Here is a 25320-nt window from a genome sequence, read left to right as displayed (position 1 = left end):
CAGCAACTGAAGGGCAGCATCTGCAGAGCAGGTGAGAGCTGCAGGGCTGGGGCAAACAGCACCAGGAGGGAGAAGGAGGGAGCAGGGGAGAGGCTGAGCTGAGCCTGAGCTGAGCCTGAACCTGAACCTGAGCCTGAACCTGAGCTGAGCCTGAGCTGAGCCTGAACCTGAGCTGAGCCTGAACCTGAGCTGAGCCTGAGCCTGAACCTGAGCTGAGCCTGAGCCTGAACCTGAACCTGAGCCTGAACCTGAGCCTGAACCTGAGCTGAGCCTGAGCCTGAACCTGAGCTGAGCTGAGCCTGGCTCTCCTGCAGCCTCTCCAGCTCCCCCCACACCTGCAGGACCTGAGGGCACCAAACTCCTGCAGCTCCTGCAGTGAATGCCCAAGAGGAGCAGAGTTTGAAGGGAGGGATGAGCTGCTGTCTTGGGCTGCAATGCAGGATGTACCAGAAATGTGAATTCTGTCCCATCTGTTAACCCAGCTGGGCAGTGCCCCTGATCTCCTGGCACACATTATCTGCTCATGGGCATCTTTAAACCAGCTGGGCAATCATCTTTATCTTCCCACAGCCCATCCTCCCTCCAGGAGATATCTCCTGTTCATGGCCAGTGAGTCCCAGGGCATGACTGATAAAATTCCATCATCCCATGGGAGATGCTCCAGCCAGGGGAGGAGCCAAGCCTTTCCTACCCAGATAAAAACTGAGATTTGGGACACCAAGGAACCTTCTTTCCACTGGATTCCAGAGGAAAGCCAGACCTTTCCACATCATCCCTGGAGCTTCAGAGGAAACTGCACCTTCTCCAGGAGCACTGCTCCAGCTGAACCACATCTGCCCCTGCAGGAGGATGCAGCCACCATTGAATGGGACTGTGCCAACACCCTGACTGACTGACGGGTGTCAGCTTGGATTCTGACTCTGGCAGGGCTGGGATTGTTCTGTGTAATACTGCATTGCTATTTTAATTTTCCTAGTAAAGAGCTGTAATTCCTAATTCCCATCTCTTTGCCTGAGAGCCCCTTAATTTCAAAATTACAATAATTTGGAGGCAGGGGGTTTGCATTCTCCATTCAAAGAGAAACTTCTGCCTTTATTAGCAGACACCTGTCCTGCAAACCAGGACACCTGGGAACAGAAAATCCTGCTGTGCACTGCTGGGCTGAGCTCAGCTAAGCCCAGCCCAGCCCCTGCCTGGCTCAGCCCAGCCTGGGGCTCTCAGCTCCCCAGGAAGCTCCAGCCCTGGCACAGAGAGCCCCTGCTCCAGCCAAGCTGGCACTTTTTTAGTCATTAACTTCCACAGGCCTCCCAAACATTCTGTTCATTTTTTAATGACACAGAAATCTCATATTGTAAATCAATGACTGTCTTGTCCAGACCCTGGACATTTCACTCAGATAAATTAATTCTCCCTCTGGCTGGCAGAGAAAGTGCATGAGGAAGGATTACTTACATGAGAAAGGATTTTCAGTATCAAGCCCATTAAACTCTTGGTTTATCAGGTGAAGGGAACAGATCTGCACTTCAAACTGTGTCCATCTCACTTGCTAGAATTTCTCCTGGTTTTTGTTCTGTTTCAGATCATTCACTTATTTACTCTGAGCTTACTGTGCCTTCTGCCAGTGTCAGGATGGCTCAGCTGGCAGCAGATGCTCTGCCAGCGCTGAGCACACTGGTGTGAGGAAACGAGAGCAGAATGAGAATTGATCTGAACTTTTGCCTGAAACCTGAGCTGGAACCTTGGCATTTATCAAACTCTGCTTCTAGTTCATGTACCAGCTCCAGCAGATATCCTCCCTTTAAAAACACTGCCTCCAGTTTAGCTGGGGGACACGAGCACTGCCAGGGGAGGAGCAGCCCACTCGTGGAGCTCCTGCACCATTTACAGCACCAAGCTCTGAGCTGTGCTCACCAACCTGACTGTGCCCACTCACAGTCAGGCCACGTCCCAGCAGCAGCTGGGCTGGAGGAGCTGCTGTCCCTGGCAGGGTTTTGTGACTCCTGAAGGGGCTCAGGGATGGGCTGCACTGACCCCTCACTGCTGGGCACTCAGGTAGTCACAGCAGGGAAGGGGAGCCTGCCTGCTGGAGCACAGCAACCTGTGCTGAGATTCTGAAACCAGCTCTGACTCCCAGATACCTCCTGAGGCTTTAAATAAACAGAGCTGCACTTCACCAATTATCATGCCTGCTCTGCTCAGCTCCCCAGAGGATTCATTTTAGAAGAACAGTACTGCTCAATATTCAGAGCTGTTTGGGTAAAATTACAAAAATGAAAAACAATGTGGTGGCACCTGTAGCATCAGCAGAATGTAAAATATGAAAGGCATTATCAGTTCAATTATTTAGACCATCCCATTCACTGGTAAAAGCTGTTATCTAGGCATTATACCCAAAAACTCCCTAATCCATTGTAAATTCTGGATTCCTTTGTTAATCCTACATTGCCCAATGAGAGCAGCTCAGTATGGAAATGCAGGTTCTAGATACAATATTTATCCAACAGAATTTTTCCTTTCCCAGACCCCTTTGATATTTCCCACCCAGGAGCCCAGCAGGTCTAACTCCAAGAACTCCCTCATCAAAAATTAGTTTCTGAAGCCAAGGCTGGAAGGGCATAATGCAAACATGACAATTTTCCATTTCCTCTGCTCTGGGCAGCTCTGTGTCCCACAGAAGGTTCTGCTGCTCTCCAGGATCATCCAGGGCTCTGGTCCAGCACACAGGGCTCGTGCCAAGGGGATGCCACCCAGCCTGGCACTGAAGGAACACATTTCCCTTGGAAACCTCCTCCAGCTGTGCTGCACTTCTCAAAAGCAACCACAAAACTCTGGATCCTGGGCTTAAGGACTCCTTTTTCTCCCCACTGACTCCCCACTGGTATTTCCCTGTTCTCTTTTCAAGGGAAGCCCTTTGGCTGACAAGGAGAACTTTGCAGTCGAGCTGCATCCTCAGTGCTTGCACTCACCCTTGCAGCAGAGGAGCTGCAAGGAAAAGATGCTTTTAGCAGCTTTTTTAGCAGGCTTGCAAGGGTGCAAAGGGCCAGGAGCAGTGAACATTTCCCTGCAGGCTGCCAAGTGGATCAGAAGGGAGTTCTGCTCCCCTAGCACTGCTCTAACTGCAGGGCTGCACAAAGATAAAGACACCAGGAAATGCTGAACAAATCCACTGAAAGTACACCCACAGGTGAGCAGGGACAGCAGTGCTGGGAGCTGGGCTGCCCTGGAGGGGCTCTTGGCACAAGAACTGCAGAATTCTGTTAGTGCTGGAGCCAGAGCTCCGAGAGCTGCCCTGCACAGGCACCTCAGAGCAGCACCCCTGAACCACCCACAAACAGCAGCACCCCTGAACTACCCACAAACAGCAGCACCCCTGAACTACCCACTGCCAGCTGCACCCCTGAACTACCCAGAAATAACAGCACCCCTGAACTACCCAGAAACAACAGCACCCCTGAACTACCCACTGCCAGCAGCTCCCCTGAACTACCCAGAAACAACAGCACCCCTGAACTACCCACAAACAGCAGCACCCCTGAACTACCCAGAAACAACAGCACCCCTGAACTACCCACAAACAGCAGCACCCCTGAACTACCCACAAACAGCAGCACCCCTGAACTACCCAGAAACAACAACAGCACCCCTGCACTCCCCATCCCAGAGCAGCACCATCCTGTGCCATCCCACATTTCCCCTGTCTATTGGTTTGTGCCATTTCCCTGAGGTGGCCAAAGGCTCTTTGCCAGTAATTCATTATAAATGCCCCAGCCATTCCCATCAGCTGCAGCAGCTCTGCACTGCACTGCTCAGTATTCAAATGTGCACAAACTTCTCTTCCCTCCAACTCACCAAAGCCGATTTTTGAATCACTCTGAGAATTTAATCAATCTCAGTTCTCTTGGCTACCATCAATGTGCATGCTTCACACAATATTTACTTTCTGTGCAGGTCCCAAACTCAGAGATGAGTTTATTTTACATCACAGGACACTGTTACTGAATGCTCTCTTAGGGTAAATTACAGGCTCTGCACAGGGTTTATTCCAAGGTGCTCCTTAATCCCCTGCTAACTGTGCCCCAAGTGACATCAGATCAGAAATGGCAGCACAAAACCATTACAGCAGCAATTAAACCAGAAGGACATCCCAGAATAGTTAACAAAGGCAGAAACTCTCCCTAGGAGGCAGCCCACAGCAGGCTGAGTGCCCTGAGCTGCCCAGAGGAGCTGCAGGTGCAGGAGGGTGGCACACCTGACCAAGAACCTGTCCTGGCTCTGGCCCCCAGGGAGGAGCTGTGCCCATGGGCAGGCAAATGAACCACTCTGGGAAGGCACAGGCAGAGCAGAGCTGTGCCAGCAGCAGCACATGGTTAATGTTAAATGATCCTGCTCCTGCCAGAGCACCCAGACAAACACACACAAACCCCCTGCACTGGAATCTCTACAGGAAAATCTGCATTTCACTGACAGCCACTGCATGATTTGAAAAGCTGCACCACGATGGGAAATGCATGGCTGGGGGTTCACAGGCTGCTTTATAAACAGCATTTTGGGCTGTTCCAGCCTGTGCAGAACAGCCAAACCCCCTCACCTCCATCCCCTTCCCTCAGCTGCTGCTCTGATCACTGAGAGCCTCCCCTGCCCCATCACAACCTCAGAGACAAAGCACAGCTCCAGGGCTGTGTGTGACAAACACATCCTTGAGTGGCTCCCACTATCCTACAGCCAAACATTCAGAACTCACAGGATATGAGACCTGAAAACCCCCGTGGGGCATGCATGCAGGGCATGTGAAAGGCTGGTCACTCACAGAAGGGAAGAGAGATGAAATGAAAGGCACAGAGTGACTGATGGCTGGTGAGTCAGGCAGCAGGGCCAGGGCACTGCTGGAGTCACCTGCAGCACGAGAGGGACAGAGCCAGCCCTGCTCTCACTGGCAGAGGATGCTCCACACGGGCTGGGGCTGCAAACACCCAACAGGGTCCCTCAGATACAGCCTGGAGCTGGGTTCAGCTGGGAGGAGCAGCCCCACAACACCCACAGCTTTGGGGGGCCAAGGAAACCTTCCCTTCCCTTCCCTTCCCTTCCCTTCCCTTCCCTTCCCTTCCCTTCCCTTCCCTTCCCTTCCCTTCCCTTCCCTTCCCTTCCCTTCCCTTCCCTTCCCTTCCCTTCCCTTCCCTTCCCTTCCCTTCCCTTCCCTTCCCTTCCCTTCCCTTCCCTTCCCTTCCCTTCCCTTCCCTTCCCTTCCCTTCCCTTCCCTTCCCTTCCCTTCCCTTCCCTTCCCTTCCCTTCCCTTCCCTTCCCTTCCCTTCCCTTCCCTTCCCTTCCCTTCCCTGTGCTCCTGTCACACCTGCACACAGCTGCAGATTTGGTTTCATGGTTTATCTCCTTTTGCTCAGCTGAATTGCTGCCTGGTCCCCGAGGAGCTTTTATCATTTCATTTCAGATCTCACTTTTGCTCTAACTGACAGATGCTGCAAACTCTCCATAAACTGAGGCAGCCAAGGCCAGGAATCTGCTCTCTGCAGGTCCAGCACTGATCCCCCCTGGAGAAATCCCACCTCAGTGCTGGAGGTGGAGCAAACCCTGGAGCTGCCCTGGTCCCTCTGCTCACACAGGAACCAGCAGCACCCACAGGAGATGGGACAGGCTCAGCAGTCCCTCCCCTCAGTGCACCAGTGCTGACCTCCCTGCTGTCTGGGGCAGCCCAGCTCTCTGCAGCCATCCTCAGGGCAGTGCCTGTGCCCCCCTGCCCAGGCCTGGCACTGTTTGCTCTGCCCTCATCACTGCCTGTCCCTGTCTGCCCTGGCACCCACCACAGCTCATCCCTGCAGACTCCAGGCTGTGGGGATGGATGCCAAGCCTGAGCTGAGCTGCTCCCAGGCTCTCCTGGGCTCCCAGTGAACCAGCTGAGCCCTCCTGGGGCTCTTGGCACCAGCCAGGAATACAGCCCAAGACACAGGGCTCGTTCCCATGCAGCAGGCTGCCTCCCTGGCTGAAAGGACCATCATCAGCACAAAAAGGCTGCAGCACCCGACAAAGGTGCACCTGCAGCAGGGGAGATGCTCCTCAGCAGCCCTTGTCCATTCCCTGGGCTCACTCACAGTGACCAGAGCAATAATCACAAGAAACTCTCAAAGAACAGAGCAACCAGACCAGAAAGCAGCAGGGGATAAACACAAGATTAATGAGAACTTGGGTGACAATTTCCCCTAGAAAAGTAGATCAAAATTAAGTGGACACCTGTCTTTGTGGAGAGCATTTAAGAGTATGAATTTGGGAAACCACACAACAAAAGCCTTTTTATGGCTTTGCCAAGCCCATCAAGTTTAAGAAGATTAAAAAAAATAAATGTAATGAAATAATTGTCTAATGAGGAAACAAAAACAACCACTGTTACTAAGAAGGAAACAGAGAGGTGTCAGCAGTTAATTTTGCAATGACATCAATGATGGAATTCAAAGATACTGAAGGATTCAAGGAAGACCCAATCCATGGGAACATAACCACGTGAAGAATTACCCTTAATCAATGCAAAGAATAAAAGTGACAGCCCAGGTAATGTCAGAGCTCTGCCTGAGATGCACCCCAAGCTAAAAGCTGCACTCCATCTAATGCAGGGTCCCACTGAGCCCCTTCTCCTCCCAGCAGGGGCTGCTGGAGGGACCCTCCATCCCTGGGAGTGCCCAGAGCTGGCACAGCCCTGGCACAGCCCTGCCCTGAGCCCTGTGGCCAGGAGGGCTGAGCAGCAGCCAGAGCAAAACCAGAGCAAACCAGAGCAGAAACCAGGGCAAACCAGAGCAAAACCAGAGCAAAACCAGAGCATAAACCAGAGCAAACCCAGAGCAAACCAGAGCAAACCCAGAGCATAACCCAGAGCAGAAACCAGAGCAAAACCAGAGCATAAACCAGAGCAAACCAGAGCAAAACCAGAGCAGAAACCAGAGCAAACCAGAGCAGAAACCAGAGCAAACCAGAGCAAACCCAGAGCAAACCAGAGCAGAACCAGAGCAGAAAAACCCAGAGCATAAACCAGAGCAGAAACCAGAGCATAAACCAGAGCAAAACCAGAGCAGAAAACCAGAGCAAAACCAGAGCAGAAACCAGAGCAGAAACCAGAGCAAACCAGAGCATAAACCAGAGCAGAAACCAGAGCAAACCCAGAGCAGCAGCCAGAGCAAACCCAGAGCAAACCAGAGCAAACCAGAGCATAAACCAGAGCAAAACCAGAGCAGAAACCAGAGCAAACCAGAGCAGAAAACCAGAGCAAAACCAGAGCAGAAAACCCAGAGCAAACCCAGAGCAAACCAGAGCAGAAACCAGAGCAAACCAGAGCAAACCAGAGCAGAAACCAGAGCAAACCAGAGCAGCAAAACCAGAGCATAAAACCAGAGCATAACCAGAGCAGAAACCAGAGCAGAAACCAGAGCAGAAACCAGAGCAAACCAGAGCAGAAACCAGAGCAAACCCAGAGCAGAAACCAGAGCAAACCCAGAGCAAACCAGAGCAGAAACCAGAGCAAAAACCAGAGCAGAAACCAGAGCAAAACCAGAGCAGAAAAGCAGAAACCAGAGCAAACCCAGAGCAAAACCAGAGCAGAAACCAGAGCAAACCAGAACAAACCAGAGCATAAACCAGAGCAACCAGAGCAAAACCAGAGCAGAAACCAGAGCAAACCCAGAGCAGAAACCAGAGCAAACCAGAGCAAAACCAGAGCAGAAACCAGAGCAAACCCAGAGCAAACCAGAGCAAACCAGAGCAAACCCAGAGCAAAACCAGAGCAGAAACCAAAGCTCTGCACGGCTCCTCCAGCCCCAGCCCTGCTCTGACACAAAAGCAAAAATTATGCAAAGCTGCCCCTGCTCCCAGCTGTCAGGATTGCAAAGTAAATGAGAGATTTGAATAAATTTGCTGCATTTTTATCAGGATTAAGGGAATCATTTATAGAAGAGAATCATTGGTAGTAGATAAAAGAATACACTTCCCTCTATTTTCCTCCTTGAGAAAAATCCATTAAAACTGTATAATTAAAACTCCTGAACACAGTCCAGCTAAATGTTCTTAATTGAAATATGGTCTGTTTTTAAAAAATTTGTTTTCTTTTATTATTTTTTTAATAAAACCACTGTCTGCTCTCGTGAGAAACCTCACTGAAAACCATTAACTGTCATTCATCACCACAATTACCAATAAAGCTGTTCTTTACTCACTCACCTACTGCAAGCCATAACATTTCTATTTGAAAGTCCTGGCCAAAGGAAAATGAAACTTTCTCTAATTCCTTTCAGTTACAGTCATACAGGAAGACACAACCACGCTCAGGCACCTCTGGGTGTGTGACAAAACTGTCCCTTGTCTCAGTGTCCCTCTGACCAGCCCACAGGGAGCAGAAGGGATCCTTCCTGCCTGGGGCTTTGGCTCAGGGTGTGTTTGCATTCCACACTTCAGGGTTGTTCAGAGGCACTCAGTTTGACCCCACACACCCCCAGGTGGGAAAGATCCATGAACATGAACAGAGCCAGCCTGTCCCAGCACACTGGGCTGCTCCACCTCCCTTCCACAGGCTCCCAGCAAGCAGCTCCAGGCTCTTCCTGCAGCACAGCCCCACTGAGAACAGCCTAGGGATGTTCACTTACTGATGTGTTCAGTATCCTTCACTGTTCATAGCCAGGTATAACCTGTTAGGGATGTCACTTACTGATGTGTTCAGTATCCCTCACTGTTCATGGCCAGTTTAATTGGTTAAAGATATCACTTACTGATGTGTACAGTATCCCTCACTGTTCATGGCCAGGTTTAATTGGTTAAAGATGTCACTTACTGATGTGTACAGGTATCCTTCACTGTTCATGGCCAGGTTTAATTGGTTAAAGATGTCACTTACTGATGTGTACAGGTATCCTTCACTGTTCATGGCCAGGTATAATTGGTTAAAGATGGTCACTTACTGATGTGTTCAGTATCCCTCACTGTTCATAGCCAGGTTTAATTGGTTAAAATGTTCACTTACTGATGTGTACAGGTATCCTTCACTGTTCATAGCCAGGTTTAATTGGTTAAAGATGGTCACTTATTGATGTGTTCAGTATCCCTCACTGTTCATGGCCAGGTATAATTGGTTAAAATGTTCACTTACTGATGTGTACAGGTATCCTTCACTGTTCATAGCCAGGTATAACCTGTTAGGGATGTCACTTACTGATGTGTACAGGTATCCTTCACTGTTCATGGCCAGGTTTAATTGGTTAAAATGTTCACTTACTGATGTGTACAGGTATCCTTCACTGTTCATGGCCAGGTACAACTTGGTTTGAACCCCCTGGATCGCCACCACTCGTAGGCCCACAGGTATGAGGTTAAACAAAGCTGGGAGAGAAAGGAGATGGAGAGCAAAATTAATCCTGGATAGAGAATTAAGCCAGAATCACCAGAACTGAATAAATATGTCTATTCATGCAGACACTCATTTCTGTGGGTGCTGCAGGGCAGTGCTTCTACCATCATGAGATTTCCAGCAATTTCCACCAGCAGCTCAGGAATTATCTGGGGGTGTCAGAGCATCTCCTCCTCCTGCAGATGGGAATTGCTGGCAGCTGGAAGAACCTGCTGGGCTTTTGTTAGGGGGGTTTTCTTTTGCCATCAAGTGCAAAAAGGAATCCAGAAGAAAACAAGCAAAAAAAAACTTTCAAGACAATCAAACCTTTTTTTTTCAAAGTCAGTAAACATTTCGACCAAAAGGAAGAAGACGAAATTCAGAAAAGTTGAAAACCATCATTAGCATCTCAAAATGTTTCCACTTATAACTCACTGGGGTTTAATTTCTCCTCTTTTTTAGAGGAGAATGGGTTTGAAAAAACAGAGTTAAATAACTTCAAACTGAAATGAAAGGGCAGCATATTCTTTAGATCAGCCCCTGAATCTGTGCTCTCAAAACTGCTTTGAATGTTCTGCCTGCATTTCTGCTTGTGCACATGCTAATAGTGGCAGCATTTATCAGCACAGAAACAACTCTTCAAAAAATGAAGATTCTGGTTTGCAAAGTGGCAAAAAGAAAAAAAAAAAAAAAAAAAAAAAAAAGAAAGAAAAAAAAGCAAAGCTCTGCCATAGCTTAGATTCATGGATATGCTAACACTGAACACAAGAAATAAGGAGTTGGATACAGCACTCTCTGTTCAGTATGTGTGATTAGAAATAAAGGGGAGTTAAGAAAATTATCACAACCCAAAGCATCTCCTTCCACCCTGTGGAAGTGCAGGGATAGGATAAAGTGATGCCAAACTACTTCTCTTTTCCAGAGATTTACTACTTGGCTGAAACACTCTGGTCTGCTTCAGGCAGAAGCTTGATATTTATGGTCACTGTCTAAAGCCAATTTCAAATCAAATTATGAATTTGAAATATTTTTATTATTTTCAAAATTACGGCTACGAATTACGACCCATTATAAATTCCCTTTTCAGCCTAAAAACCCCCAAATGGTCCTACAGTAAAAAAAATAAAAAATACAGCTTGACAGCCTTTGACACAGATCCCAAATTCTGTGTTTGGGGCACCTTTGAGAACTGCACTTCCTACAGTGGTCAAACATAGCAGAAAAAATGGAAATATCCAGAGCTGACAAATAAATGCAGAGCATCATCAAAGCTGTGCTTTCCCTTCCCTTTCACAGCCAGGAGAGCAGACACACACACACCCAGCCCCTCAGAACCAGCCCTTCTCCTCACTCTGAATTCCCTGGCTCTGGGCAGCTTTTGGCAAAAGAAACCTGGATTTTCAGTAAGGGAAATGGACTTTTCATTCATTCTGTCCAATGAAAATAATCCAAAGGGATTTGCAGCCTACTCTGGCACTTGTGATGGTTCAAAGGAGGGGTAAGGACAAGGCTGTCCATCCCAAGCACAGCCCAGCACAGGGCACAGCTGGACTGGGAGCACAAACACCTCCCTGAGCTCTCAGTGGGCACCTGCACCTCTGTGCCCTCCTGCAGGGCACTACCCTGCACTGCCTTATCTCACCAGCCTGAAACCTTCCTGTTAGCTGTGTCAGACCCTGGAGTATTTTTCACACACCAAATCAACGCTCCAGTCATCTTTTCCTGTGTTCTATTAATCCTCAGAGCTGTAAAAAATCCCCAATCAAAAACAACAAGCAAAAATCCCCAGAAAACCCGAGGGAAAGCTGGCTGAAAGTTGATGGCACAATTCAGAAGAGGTAATAAATATGAAATGTGGAGTTGCAAATGCTGCTGGAGCCCCAGCCTGTGGAGAGCAGGGTGCTGTTTGAATGAGCCCCTGGATGAGAGTGGAGAGCGTTTTTCTATTTCAGGCTCTGAGTAGGCGAGCAAATTTTCCCTGCCGAAAAAAAAATCTAATAAAATCCAAAGGACAGCAATGAACTTCTGTGGATTACCATGGAGATAACATTTGCTTTGTTTGTCACATGTGTCACCATTACCTCCCCAGGTTCATTATTCCTGTGAGGGATTTCTCCCAGACCCAGCAGGGCTGGAGGATTCTGTGCCCAGCCCAGGACAGCACACCCCAAACACATTTCTGCTCGTGCCACTTACTGTAGCTACTGTCTTCCTCCTTTGTTCCATCAATTGTTCCATCTGCTTGCAACTGCAAGTGGTATCCTTGCCTGCTGTACAGCTTTGTTACTATACCTTTAAGCTGGGGCTCTGCAAAAAAACAACAGTGAGATTAATGTGGGAAATCCTGGTGTGCTGGGAGCAGGACGTGGAAAACAAATCTTCAGGTTTCCTCTCAAGGCTGAGGTAAGCAAAGGACCCAAAACACAAGCAGGGCTACCAGCCTGGCAACACTTCATTTAGGCTGAGATCAAATTTATGTCTATGAAATCAATTGCCAAAATGATTAAATGCCACTTTCCATTCCAACGTGAGCAGCACAGTGAAATCTCCTTCCAGGGAGTGCACGTTCCAGCAGCCCAGCCCTATCTCATTGCAGATTAAAAATGAGCTGGCAAAGGGTACAGTCAGTCCTTTAAAAAGGTGTGAGTTCTTAGATGGAGAGGAAAAAGAAGGCAATTACAACAGCATTAATAAGAGCCACAGTGACAGCAGAGCCTGAATACACAGCAGCACACGTTCAGCACAGGAACTGCTGCAGCTCCAACAAACAAACCCCATCCCTCGCTGCTCCAAAGAGTACAGAGCACCCAGAGAGATAAACTAAATGAACATATGGAAAATGGAGAGGGAAACCCTGAAATGCAGCAATGTGTGGAGCTGCAAAATAAATATTACCATAAGGGCTGAGGTAATTACCTCGTCAGCTAGAAGGAAGATCAAAACAATGCATAGTTTGGACAGATTCCTTTTTTCCATCCCCAGCTTCACAGCTAAAAGGGAGTGTCTCACACAGCTCCATATCAGTCCAGAGCAAAGGGCTGCTGTCAAGTGTGCCTCTCAGCCTGTCTGGCTGAAGCACCAGGAGCGATTGCAAGCGAGGTCTACGTCCCCTGCATCCCAATGACATCTGCACTGGAGTCACTCCCTCAGCCCTGCCTGCCCGGGGCTCCTGCCCCTGCAGCTGCCCCAGGGACAGAGCCCTGGGGATGAGGGTCACTGCCAGCACCGGGGCTGGCTGAGCTCCCGTGCCTGCACCCAGGGGAGCTCTGCATGCATCTCAGCAGGGGCTGGGGCAAACGCTCCTGCAGCCTGCACAAGTGTAGTAAATCGTACTAGCAACTTTGGTAAGAGTCCTGATGGACACACAGCTCTTATCTACCAACTTCTCTGAGTAGAAATTATCCCAGCCCTGGCTTTGGCTCTCCAGCCACAATCCATGCCAAAGCTGGCACCCTGCGACCAAGGCAGAGGTGGAGAGGCAAAAGCATCGATGCTCCAGCCCAGCAGAGCCACGGCAGCACTGCCAGAGGGTTCTGCTCCTCCCACACACAAACAATCCGCTCCGAGCAGGGAGCAAGCTCCTCCAGCTGATCCTGGCCCTGCGACCCGAGGGCAGCTGCAGGTGTGGCATTCCTGGAAAGGCACAGGGAGCAGGAGCAGAGCTCTGCAAGGGCCAGCAAAGCACAAAGCCTGTACCTGCAACTACACATAAAGCACGGCACGGGCACTCTGTGAAGCAGGAACCAAAAGCAGATCCCCAGAGCACGAAGTTATTCAAAATACAACTGAGAGAGATGCGTGTGTGGGGACTTCCCTGCTGGCATCTCCCCACAGACACAGCCTGAGTGTGTAACAGGGACAGGTACAGGGACCTGGCTGCACACAGGTGTGCACTGAGGCACAGACAGCACTGTGCTCCCCACACAGACCAGAACAGGCAGGGGAAGGGACTGCCACGGGGTGCCCGGGTCAGCCAGGCCATGCAAACCGCAGCTGGCAACACCTGCAGGTCTCAACAGCTGGAGCCTAAATCCAACCAGCTCAGGTACTGCCAGGGCCACTGCAGGAGCACGGAGACACCATCCCTTCCCACACCTGACACACATCCCAGCTGCCATCACATCCCATCACATCCCATCACCCCAAGCACCCCCAAAGACACAACCCCTGCCAACCTGGTCGCCTTCTTCTCCTTTTCTTGGAGCCAAAGAGTTTGACCCTGGAGAAGACATTGAGCTTGTTCTTGTCGCAGCTGCCCTTGCTCTTGCTGGGGCTGCTGACACACTTGCAGGCATTGGACTTCTCCCGCTCCCTGGCCTGTCTCTTCTGGCGGATCAGGGAGCTGGCGATGGCTGCGGCCATGGCCGCCACGGCTCAGGCGCGGGGGGGCCGCTGGCCAGCGGTGGCCAGCATGCTGCTGGGCCGTCCCCGCGGCGGGGGACACGGCTGGGCTGTCCCTGTCCCCGCGGCTGGGGACACTCCGGCCAGGCTGGCCCGGCCAGCAGCGCCCGCGTGGGACGGGCACGGAGCCCCGCTCCGCACGGAGCGCCGGCGGCTTTCTCCTCTGGATCTTCCCCGTTCGCTCCCGGCGCTGTTTTATTCCTCCCAGCCGCTCGCAGGGGGCGGTTTGCAGGCAGAGGGGAGCGTTTCTGTGCGGATCACAGGCGGGACATGCTCGGGGCTGTGCAGGACCATCGCATCGCTCCTAGCCCCGACTTCGGCACGGAACCTGTCTGCCCGCCCGTGCCCTCCCCATGGCAACCCCAGCGAACACCTGTTAGACTCCAGCAGGGCTGGCCGGCTGCAGGGCTGGGGATCCTCTGCCCTCCTCTCTCAGGAGGAGCCCGCAGTGCTGGAGGTGCTGGAGGCGCTGGGTTCGGTGCGGTGCGCGGCCGGGGGAGGCTGTGCCAGGTGAGCGCAGCCCTGGCAGGTGAGCGCAGCTCTCCAGGTGAGAGCAGCCCTGGCAGGTGAGCGCAGCCCTGGCAGGTGAGAGCAGCCCTGCCAGGTGAGAGCAGCCCTGGCAGGTGAGAGCAGCCCTGGCAGGTGAGAGCAGCCCTGGCAGGTGAGAGCAGCCCTGCCCGGCTCGGCTCTCGCTCCGCGGCTCTTCCAGCAGGTGAACGAGCGGCTCCGAGCCGGGGCTGCGGCAGGAGGAGCAGGAGCAGGAGCAGGAACAGGAGCAGCAGCAGCAGCAGAACGGTCCCTCCGGCAGCGATGCAGGCACCGCGCACTCCCCGCGAACCGTGCGCTGGGTACAGAGACGAGGCGACGCAGCAAACCCTGATCACCGCCTCCTGCTTCTCCTCCTCCTCCTCTGTGCCTCCTCCTTCTCCTCCTCCTCCTCCCGCTCTTCTCCAGGCGCGGCGGCGAGCGGCGGGGAGAGAACGGCGGGGAGAGAACGGCGGGGAGAGAACGGCGAGGGGCGAGCGGCGAGGGGCGAGGGGCGAGGGGCGAGCGGCGAGGGGCGAGCGGCGAGGGGCGAGCGGCGAGGGGCGAGGGGCGAGCGGCGAGCCCTGCCCGGCGCTGCGGGGCCACGGCGGGGAGGGGGCTCGGGGCGGGCAGGGGAGCGGCCCCGGGGGGAGGATGCTCAGGGGAGGGGATGCTCGGGGGCGGCGGTACCAGGCAGAGGATGCTCAGGGGAGGGGGTGCCAGGGCAGGGGTACCAGGGGAGGGGGTGCCAGGGCAGGGGTACCAGGGGAGGCGGTGCCAGGACAGGGGTACCACGGGAGGCGGTGCCAGGGCAGGGTACCTGCGGCGCTCGGAGCCGCCTCCCGGGAGCGCAGACACCCAAACAGACGTGACTGCGGTGAGCAAACAGCCCCGCTGGCAGCGCGGCCGGCACACCTGGGCTCTGCAGCCACGGCTCCCCGGCCCTGCCCTCACCCCTGCAAGGTGCCTGTCCCCTCACCCCTGCACGGTGTCCCCTCACCCCTGCACGGTGTCCCCTCACCGCCTCACGCATTTCTCGGAGGTTTCTTGCCTCTCTCGCCGCTCCTTTCCACCGCCCGCTCTCAGCCCCACTTTTGCAGGAAATCCTCAGAAGGAGCAATTTCTTGTCGTTGTCGCGTTCTCCCGTGTGTCCCCCCCGCGGTGGCCGTGTGTCCCCCGAGGCCAGGCTCTCCTCCAGCCGGGTTTATTCCCCCAGCTCGGTGGTACCAGGGCAGCAGAGCCTTGCTGGGCAGAGCCTGGCACCGCTCAGTGCCCTGGGTGGCACCGAACCCCGCACACCTCCAGGAGAGGGAACTGGGGACACGGGACAGGGGATACACGGGACAGGGATACGGGACAGGGACACGGGCAGGGGATAAGGGAGCTCCTGGAGATCCCTTTGCACCCACTCCCTGCTTTTAGTGTGCCCTGCCAGCTCCGGCCGGAAATCAAGCGGAGAGCTGCAGGAGGCAAAGAGCGGCTGAGAGAATTGATCCCGAGGCAGGGGGGACACAGGAACGAGCCTGGGTGGGATGTCAGTCCCTGAGAGCCGGGTGGGATGTCAGTCCCTCAGACTGGGTGGGATGTCAGTCCCTGAGACGGATGTCAGTCCCTGAGACCGGGTGGGATGTCAGTCCCTCAGACTGGGTGGGATGTCAGTCCCTCAGGGCCGGGTGGGATGTCAGTCCCTGAGAGCCGGGTGGGATGTCAGTCCCTCAGGGCTGGCTGCTGAGCCAGGGGGGCTGTGATGGCACCAGGCTGCTGTCACCGAGTGTCACCGAGTGTCACCGGCTGGCAGCTGCCCCCCGTGCCCGGGCCAGCCCTCCTGGCCCTGCAGACCCCGGGATAGGGGCTGGGGGCACAGCACAGCTCCTGGTGTGCTCCCACCCGGGCCAGGCTCCTGGGGGTGTCTGCCCCTCCCTCCTCTGCCCAGGTGTCCCCAGGGAGCCCCGGTGCTGCCCTGGTCCGGGTCACACCCTGGTCTGAGCCCTGGACCCCACACCTTCCCAGCTCAGCTCAGCTCAGCTCAGCTCAGCTCAGCTCAGCTCAGCTCAGCCGGGCTTTGCTGTAATTCTGCAGCACCACAGCCCTTCCTGGGCTGCACACAGCACCGGGAATTTCTCTGCTGGGAATACTGCCTGCCCTGCTGGGGGCTGGGACAGAAAGTGCCCACCCTGAGCACTCCCCGTGTGACAGCTGTGCCCACCCAGGCTGTGACAGCTGTGCCCACCCTGCTGTCCCCGTGTGTCACTGCAGGGACAGTGGGCCCTGGCCCAGGGAATGTGAGCCTGGCACCCCAGTGCGCCCAGCACTCTGCCCAGTGCCCCCAGCGCTGCCCCCAGTGCCCCCAGTAATGCCCCAGTGCCCCCAGTAATGCCCCCCAGTAATGCCCCCAGTGCCCCCAGCAGTGTTCCCCCAGGCAGCCCATGCACACAACACGTTTAACTCCCAGTTCCTCATTTCAGTTTAACAGCAGGGTAAATACAGCTGCAGTTGCCAAGTTCCACCACTACCCCACGTGCCAGTCCACGCTGGATGTGGCAGCCACCAGCCCCGTGGGTTATCAGCAGTAACTCAGCCCTCAGCTCACAGGTAACCCAGCTGGGTTCTGCCATCCCTCCACCCCACTGCACTCAGGAGTGACACTTGGTTTCCTTCCTGAGACTCAGCCATTGCTTGATGAATATTTCCAATTTGGAAAGCAGTGTTTGATCTTCAGATCAAAGTGAAGCTGCCTCATTGTGGTCTGTCCTACAAGGTCACAAGACATTGCATTTTCACAGAGACTAACCAGAGCTCAGAACCCAGCTAACCTTGAAAACCCCAGGGAAAAGCAATATATAAAAGCAATATTTGGGATATCTTCCTGCCAGCATTCCAGCCTGCATGCTTAAAATCCATAATGAAAATTCATTTGCACAAATGTTCCTTGACAGATAACTAAAGAGAAGAACAAAAATAGCATATAAGCATAATCAAATTTAAGTTCCAAAAAACAGTCCTCCAGTTTTTTTGCATGAGCAACCTCTTCCTCTATCGGCACTCCTACAAACATGCCTTCATTTACTAAAAATGGCACATGGAAATGAAGATCTTGTTGGGAAAATGTCTTTGGTACAGGACCAGCCTTTGGACTGCCTCAGTGCTCCAGATACCAAAATCTCAAGGAACAGCTTTATTTTCTTTGAAAAGCAAGAGCTGCTCACTCCCCACCACGCTGAGAAGGTAAAATAAAATAAAATTACATTCCAAGTGACTTTTGAATGTAGAAGACATTCCTTGAACACACATTGTGTCTCTGTTTATGGTTGTTGCAGGGGGCCCAGTACAGCTAAGGGGTTTAGTGCCAGTGCCACCCAGCCCAAGAGAATTCAGCATGGGTCACCTGCCACAGACACTGCCCTCGTCTCCCTGCAGCTCCAAACCACCACAAGCAATGCACTGCCTTGAGCAAAGATCTCACCCACTTTGGATTTATGGTTTTCCCTCCCAGTCATCTGCTGAGTGTCTGCTGCTGATGATTTCCCTGGTTCTGCCCACTGAAATATGCTTGACCCTCCAGGAGTTGCCTGGGTTGGGCAGAAGCAGAGGCTGCAGTGGAGCCAGGGCAGGAGTGGCTCTGGGACTGAGCAGGGCAGGTCTCCAGCAGCAAGAGCAGCCCTTGGCTGCACAGAGCCACCAAAGCCCCAACACCAGCCCAAAGTGCAGGCAGGGCTGGGAATGGGAGCAAAGGGCCAGAGCTCTGGGTTTCCATTCATCCCTGAGCCGTCTGTGCTGTGCAGGTCCCACACCACTGACTGCTCTGGGTTTGGATCTACCCTGAGCACTGAACATTTACTGTCAGTCCCATCCCATCCTGAACAAAACAAAACTGAGTTTGGATCTCCTGAGCACTGAACATTTACTGTCAGTCCCATCCCATCCTGAACAAAACTGAGTTTGGATCTACCCTGAGCACTGAACATTTACTGTCAGTCCCATCCCATCCTGAACAAAACTGAGTTTGGATCTACCCTCTGAGCACTGAACATTTACTGTCAGTCCCATCCCATTTGAACAGAACCAAATCTGAGACCAGGTGAAGAACACCAAAGCAGCAGCAGAGCTGAGTGCCATGGGAGCAACTCAAGGACAGACAGACAGACAGACCCACTGTGAGCATGGCCAGGGCAGCCTGAGCAGAGGGATCCTGCCCCAGGGCTCCTCACTGAGCACCAGCCCAGGTGGGACCCCAGGGCACCCACGCTGCTCTGAGCCCTGGGAAGCAGCAGCAATTCCCACGACATGAACCAGAACTGACTTCAGCACCCTGGACAAAATGCCCCTTGTCCTCAGCCAAACTGAATTCTCAGTTGTTTCCTGTATCAAAAGTAGTAAAAGATTTATAGCAGCCCTATATAAACTAACAGTGTTTGAGCAAAAGAAATGCTGCATCAAAATCAGACCAGAATAAAAACCCCAAGCCAGCTCCAAGCCTCACTCAGTCCATCTTAAACCCAAACCACTCCTCTACAGTTACAAGCTTGAAGCTGCTTTGGTGTGACAAAAAAAAAATAAAAATCAGCCTGGCACTGGGCGTCAGGAGTCCCTCCTGAGGCTCTTTTTTCTTGCTGCTACAGAAAAAGTAGGAAAAAAAGCTTCAAACACCAAACCTATGCACTATTTCCACTGCCTACACTCTCCAAAAGTAGAGCACTATTTTCTGAAAAGCAGCACCAGATCTGGTCTCTCTTTTCAGGATGAGATAAACAAGACTCTCTCCAGTCAGGGATGACACAGCAGCTCTGAGGCCCCGGTGGTTTCTGCTCTCCCGAGTAAACAGAAAGGCAATTCACAGGAGGCAGAGCTGCTCAGAGCCCGGTGCTGATCCCGGGAAACATCCCCTGGGAATGACTCAGCCCTTCCTGCACAGCCACAGGCTGGGCTCAGCGGGAGGGCTGGGGTCTGCTGGCCCTGCACCCCAAAGCCTGCTGTGCTGCACCCCAAAGCCTGCTCTGCTTCCCCTGCACCCCAAAACCTGCTGTGCTTCCCCTCTGCACCCCAAAACCTGCTCTGCTGCACCCCAAAACCTGCTGTGCTGCCTCATCTGCACCCCAAAACCTGCTCTGCTGGCCCTGCACCCCAAAACCTGCTGTTCTGCCCCCCTGCACCCCAAAGTGTGCTCTGCTTCCCCTCTGCACCCCAAAACCTGCTGTGCTGCCCCTCTGCACCCCAAAACCTGCTGTTCTGCCCCCCTGCACCCCAAAGTGTGCTCTGCTTCCCCTCTGCACCCCAAAACCTGCTCTGCTGGCCCTGCACCCCAGAGCCGGGTTTCCCACCCCCGGTGCAGCAGCCAGCCTGGCTCTGTGCTGGGCCGAGATGAAACGAGCTGTTTGTCACTGGGAGCTCCCAGCCCAGGAGCTCACACTCGAGGATGTTTCGGTAACAGAATGACTGAGCTACCTGCAAATTAACAGCAAAGAATGGCCACAATCAGCAGCTGCAAACAGAAGGATTTTTGTGTTGGGAGCACAAGGACACTCACAGTGATGGGGATGTTCCTGTGTGTGTCTCTACCATAAAACATGGCTTTTTGCACTGGGCTGCCTTGCTCTGGAACAGCAAAAACACCAAAACAGATTCCTGTGACACCAGGTAGACACAGCACTAGACCCACTGTCCCTAAGGCTCACTTCTCCCTCAGAGGAGGAGGTGATTGGTTCATTTTTGCCTTCTCAGGGCACAGAGTCACAAACCCAACACCAGAAGAGACCCCAGCACAACTGGGGCACAGCTCTGGGTGTGCCAGAACTGTGCAAAGCACAGGAACACACCCTGACCTCAGCACCTGAGACATCTCCAGGACTACTGAGATAATAGAAAATGTCTGTGCAGCTGATGCATCACAGAAGGTTCTCATAGACTAAGCCCATTCTCTTCTCCTACCTACTCAGCTTTGCCAGGACCAGCTCTTCTGACTGGCAAGAACCTGGGTCTCTTCTTGATGACTTACACAACTGCTAAATGCCCAGGATGGCCACAACACCTCATACAAAAATCACCAGTTTCCTCTCAGATTCTCACAGAAAATACTGAGAGAAAAGCCAGTTCTGCCTTCTCCCAGCTGTGAATTCCAATCCTTTGCAGCACTGTATCAGAAAAAACTGGGTTTGATGTCACCTGGTAGTGCAGCCATTTTTGGAAAAGGAGGGCATTGTTTGAAGACAGAAAAACAGGAATATTTTTGCCTAGGTTAATTCATATTCAGCCATCCCAAAATGTCAAGCACAAAAGCTCATCTGTGTGTTGCACAAAAGATCAGTGCCAGTCAGCTGGGAAAGGTCACAGAGCAAACAGAACAAACAGAGAGAGCAGCTCTGTGGGCTCCCAAAATGGGAATGTGTTATCCCAGTGCCTGGGGGCCCAGCTGAGCCAGGATGGAGCTGGGATGGAGCAGGGATGGAACAGGGATGGAGCTGGGATGGAACAGGGATGGAGCTGGGATGGAGCTGGGATGGAGCAGGGATGGAGCAGGGATGGAGCAGGGATGGAGCTGGGATGGAGCTGGGATGGAACAGGGATGGAGCAGGGATGGAGCTGGGATGGAGCTGGGATGGAGCTGGGATGGAGCTGGGATGGAGCTGGGATGGAGCTGGGATGGAGCAGGGATGGAGCTGGGATGGAGCAGGGATGGAGCTGGGATGGAGCAGGGATGGAGCAGGGATGGAGCAGGGATGGAGCTGGGATGGAGCTGGGATGGAACAGGGATGGAGCAGGGATGGAGCTGGGATGGAGCTGGGATGGAGCTGGGATGGAGCTGGGATGGAGCTGGGATGGAGCTGGGATGGAGCAGGGATGGAGCAGGGATGGAGCAGGGATGGAGCTGGGATGGAGCAGGGATGGAGCTGGGATGGAGCAGGGATGGAGCTGGGATGGAGCTGGGATGGAGCCGGGATGGAGCTGGGATGGAGCTGGGATGGAGCTGGGATGGAGCTGGGATGGAGCAGGGATGGAGCTGGGATGGAGCTGGGATGGAGCAGGGATGGAGCAGGGATGGAACAGGGATGGAGCTGGGATGGAACAGGGATGGAGCTGGGATGGAGCTGGGATGGAGCTGGGATGGAACAGGGATGGAACAGGGATGGAGCTGGGATGGAACAGGGATGGAGCTGGGATGGAACAGGGATGGAACAGGGATGGAGCAGGGATGGAGCAGGGATGGAGCTGGGATGGAGCTGGGATGGAGCAGGGATGGAGCTGGGATGGAACAGGGATGGAGCAGGGATGGAGCAGGGATGGAGCTGGGATGGAGCTGGGATGGAGCAGGGATGGAGCAGGGATGGAGCTGGGATGGAGCTGGGATGGAGCTGGGATGGAGCTGGGATGGAGCTGGGATGGAGCTGGGATGGAACAGGGATGGAGCTGGGATGGAGCAGGGATGGAGCTGGGATGGAGCTGGGATGGAGCAGGGATGGAGCTGGGATGGAGCTGGGATGGAGCTGGGATGGAGCTGGGATGGAGCTGGGATGGAGCTGGGATGGAACAGGGATAGAGCAGTGACTCCTGTGCCAGCACAGCCAGAGCTGGAGCAGGGATGGAACAGGGATGGAACAGGGATGGAACAGGGATGGAGCTGGGATGGAGCTGGGATGGAGCTGGGATGGAGCAGTGACTCCTGTGCCAGCACAGCCAGAGCTGGAGCAGGGATGGAGCTCGGATGGAGCAGGGAGTGAGTGACTCCTGTGCCAGCACAGCCATGCCCTCCCACACCAGCAGGCACAGAGGCATCTGCTTTTGCAAATGACAGCTTTGGGTCTGAAATATTCACATCTCAGCATGGGACACGCCACTAGTGTGGGCTGGATGCCACTGTCAAACTTCAATAAAGCCACTTCACACATGACAAAACCCTGTAAAAAGTCCTTCACAGAGCCAAGGCAAGTTGTCTGGAAATTGCCACATTACTCAAATAAGATCTTTCCCCACATTTCACAGATCTGATGGCTCATCCTTTGTCAACAGCTCGATAAAAACAGACTCAGTGGGTCTCCAGTGAGCTCTGAGAGCTCTGCTCCTTCCTCCTGCACCCCAGCACCTCCCCAGCTGCTCCCAGCCCTGCTCAGAACAGCTGCTGCCCCTCTCACAGCCAGAGGCCAGGCCAATTCCCACTGCTGTGTTAATGAGCTGAGACTCATCTGCTCCCTAATGATGAAAACAAATTGCCTGGGCTGGGGTCAGAAGAGCCTGGCACTGGTTTTCTGTGACTTGCACCCAAGTGCCAAGGTCATGGCAGCACAAGTGAGCAGGTGAGCAGAGCTGGTCACAAATGGAAGGACTCTGAGGAAGAATCCTTGGATGGAAGCAGAGCTCTCCAGGAACTGGAGTCAGACCCTGAACTGCTCAGTGATGCTTCTGGAAGTGTGGAAGTGAGCCTGGCTCACTCATGGCATGGACTGGAACCAGTTTACCCAAACAAAACGCTGGTCCCAGCCTCTGCAAACAGAAAAGGAACATCCCTGAGGACTGGAAAAGGAGCCCTGAGCCTGAGCCTCCACCCTGGCTCAGTTCTCCATGGTCTGAACAGAGCTGTAACAACACAGACCTGGCTGAAGGGATGTGAAAAGCAGGTTTATCTAGGCTCATCTGAGCAGTTATCTGGCTGAACACTCGAGAAAGGAGAGAAAGGCAGCTGCAGATGGCAGTTCATTCCCATGCACAGAACACCATTATTCTCCATCTGAAGCAAACAGCAGCTCTGCTTTACTGAACTTGTTGCAGTGACTCAGGCTGCACCTCACTATGATAAGTAATGCTCACCACCACCAAAATTAGGTGATCACCTAATGAAGGTCAGTGCAGCCCAGGTCTTGCTTCTGGCAGTGCTCACTCACACGTGGGGAGATAAACCCAGCCCAGGCAGAGGCTCAGGCACACTTCCCACACCCAAGGGGCCCTGCAGAAATTAGACTCATGACAGGAGCTGCTGCTGGCAGCGGCAGAGCAAGGGTGACATCTCGAAATCACACAGGGAATTGGATTGGAAAGTACAGTGCACCACGAGCAAACAGAAGGGAACTCATTGCCATGGGCTAGAGGCACCGTTTTCACCAGAACACCACGAAAAATAGTGGCCAGCAAACAGGAACAGGCCAGCACCTGCTCTGGGGGATTTCAATAGGTCTGGAGAGTAGGAAAAATGTGTATGCAAATCTCACATAAGCAAATTAGAAGAAATTCAGAGAAGTCAATGCAGAGAAGGAAGCTAATGGCAGAACATCTGCTGCTGCTCCCAATATTGGCATTACTGGCTGGGAACGTTTCTGGGGACTCAGAGCTCATCAGAAAGCTGAAAAAGGTTCTGTTGCTATGCAGAGAACAAGGCTCAGGAATCAGAGGCAGGGAGCTGCCCGAGCTCAGCCCTGCTGTTCTTGCTTAGTCCAGCTGAGCCCCATCTGCTGGCACAGGCTGGGACCTGTGTACCTGGGGGTACCTGTGGGCACCTGTCCCATTTCTGCCCAATCCCACCTCAGGAGGAGCCTGAGCTGCACAGGCAGGCACAACCACGACACCACGATGTCCAATCCAACTCCCAGCCCACATGGTGGCCCACAGCAGAGCCACAGCCACACAGGTGATGGGAAATTGGGATTTCTGTCCTCTCCCTGCAGCCCCCAGCCCCTGTTTGTCACTCTCAGTCTCCACCTCCTCCTACCAGACCTTCTTTCCTTGTTTCATTAAAAACTACAACATGCTCTGATGAGAAGTAGCCACAAAACCCATCAGTATCTCCATGTCCTTATCCTCCAGCTGAGGTAATCCTGACCTTGTTTACACACAAATAAACTCACTTTAGCTTTATCCACAGCACAACATTCCAAGGCTTGGGAGCTTGTGCTGGGAAGGGACAAGGAGCAGATTTAGATTGCCAGGCACAGAAACAAACCTGCTGGACTGTAAGAGGTTCTCTGGGCATATTTCATACAGACACAAGTACAGGCATTTATCTTCTGCCTTTCTTCTTCCTGACTCACAAATACCAGCAAGCCCAAAATGTCACAAAAAGGCTGAAATGCACAAACAGGGAACCAAAGGGCAGCTGCCAATGATGCAAGAAACTTTCACCTCCTTCAGTCCTTTCTTCTTTTCCCCAATACATGAAACATCTTATTCAGTGACTATATTTTTAAACCACTACTGCCATAAATTTTAGCCTACTTAAAAAATTCTGATGTACAGCCTTTTCAGGAAGCTTTCAGCAAAACGTAGAGTTTCCTGTACAGGATGTAGGCAGTAAAACCTGAATTTGTAAACAGCTACAAACCAAACAAACGGAACAGATTTCCAGTACCGAAAGCGCTGGGAAGGAATGAAATGCGGGAAATGAGAAGCAAGAGGGACACCTGCAGTCGGAGCGGGTGAGAGCCCGGCAGGGTTTGCGCTCCCGAGCCGGAGCCCGGCGCTGTCCGCGGTGCTGCTGGGCCGGGCGGGAGCGCCGCGCTGGCCCGCGGCCTGAGCCCTGCATGGCATCCTGCATCCTGAACCCTGCATCTACATCTGCAGCCTGAGCCCTGCATGGCATCCTGAACCCTGCATCTGCATCCTGCAGCCTGAGCCCTGCATCGGCATCTGCATCTGCATCCTGAACCCTGCATCTGCATCCTGAACCCTGCATCCTGAACCCTGCATCTGCATCTGCATCCTGCATCCTGAACCCTGTATCTGCATCTGCATCCTGCATCCTGAACCCTGCATCTGCATCCTGCAGCCTGAGCCCTGCATGGCATCCTGAACCCTGCATCTGCATCCTGAACCCTGCATCTGCATCCTGCAGCCTGAGCCCTGCATCTGCATTCTGAACCCTGCATCTGCATCCTGCATCCTGAACCCTGCATCTGCATCCTGCAGCCTGAATCCTGCATCTGCAGCCTGAGCCCTGCATGGCATCCTGAACCCTGCATCTGCATCTGCATCTGCATCCTGAACCCTGCATCTGCATCCTGCATCCTGCATCCTGCATCCTGCATCCTGAACCCTGCATCTGCATC

At 53.2% G+C, this 25320-nt stretch overlaps 1 protein-coding gene across 4 annotated transcripts in view; it reads right to left on the bottom strand.

Moving 5' to 3' along the window:
- Window positions 1–25320, bottom strand: part of FGF13 (fibroblast growth factor 13) — a 152439-nt gene that overhangs the window by 26496 nt on the left and 100623 nt on the right. For 3 of the 4 annotated variants that reach the window (XM_056491096.1, XM_056491099.1, XM_056491098.1), the window contains 2 exons: window positions 11567–11677; window positions 9260–9363 (listed from right to left, as the gene is read on the bottom strand). In XM_056491096.1, coding sequence (XP_056347071.1) covers window positions 9260–9363; window positions 11567–11677 — 215 coding nt within the window. Of the gene's footprint in view, window positions 1–9259; window positions 9364–11566; window positions 11678–13545; window positions 14604–25320 lie in introns of those variants that run through there. The other variant, XM_056491097.1, reaches the window with a different exon arrangement.

Source organism: Oenanthe melanoleuca, chromosome 4A (assembly GCF_029582105.1).
Source record: "Oenanthe melanoleuca isolate GR-GAL-2019-014 chromosome 4A, OMel1.0, whole genome shotgun sequence".
In the NCBI taxonomy this organism is placed as follows: Eukaryota; Metazoa; Chordata; class Aves; order Passeriformes; family Muscicapidae; genus Oenanthe; species Oenanthe melanoleuca.
The sequence above is the reverse complement of the archived record's forward strand: the minus strand, read 5'-3'. Positions and strand labels throughout refer to the sequence as shown.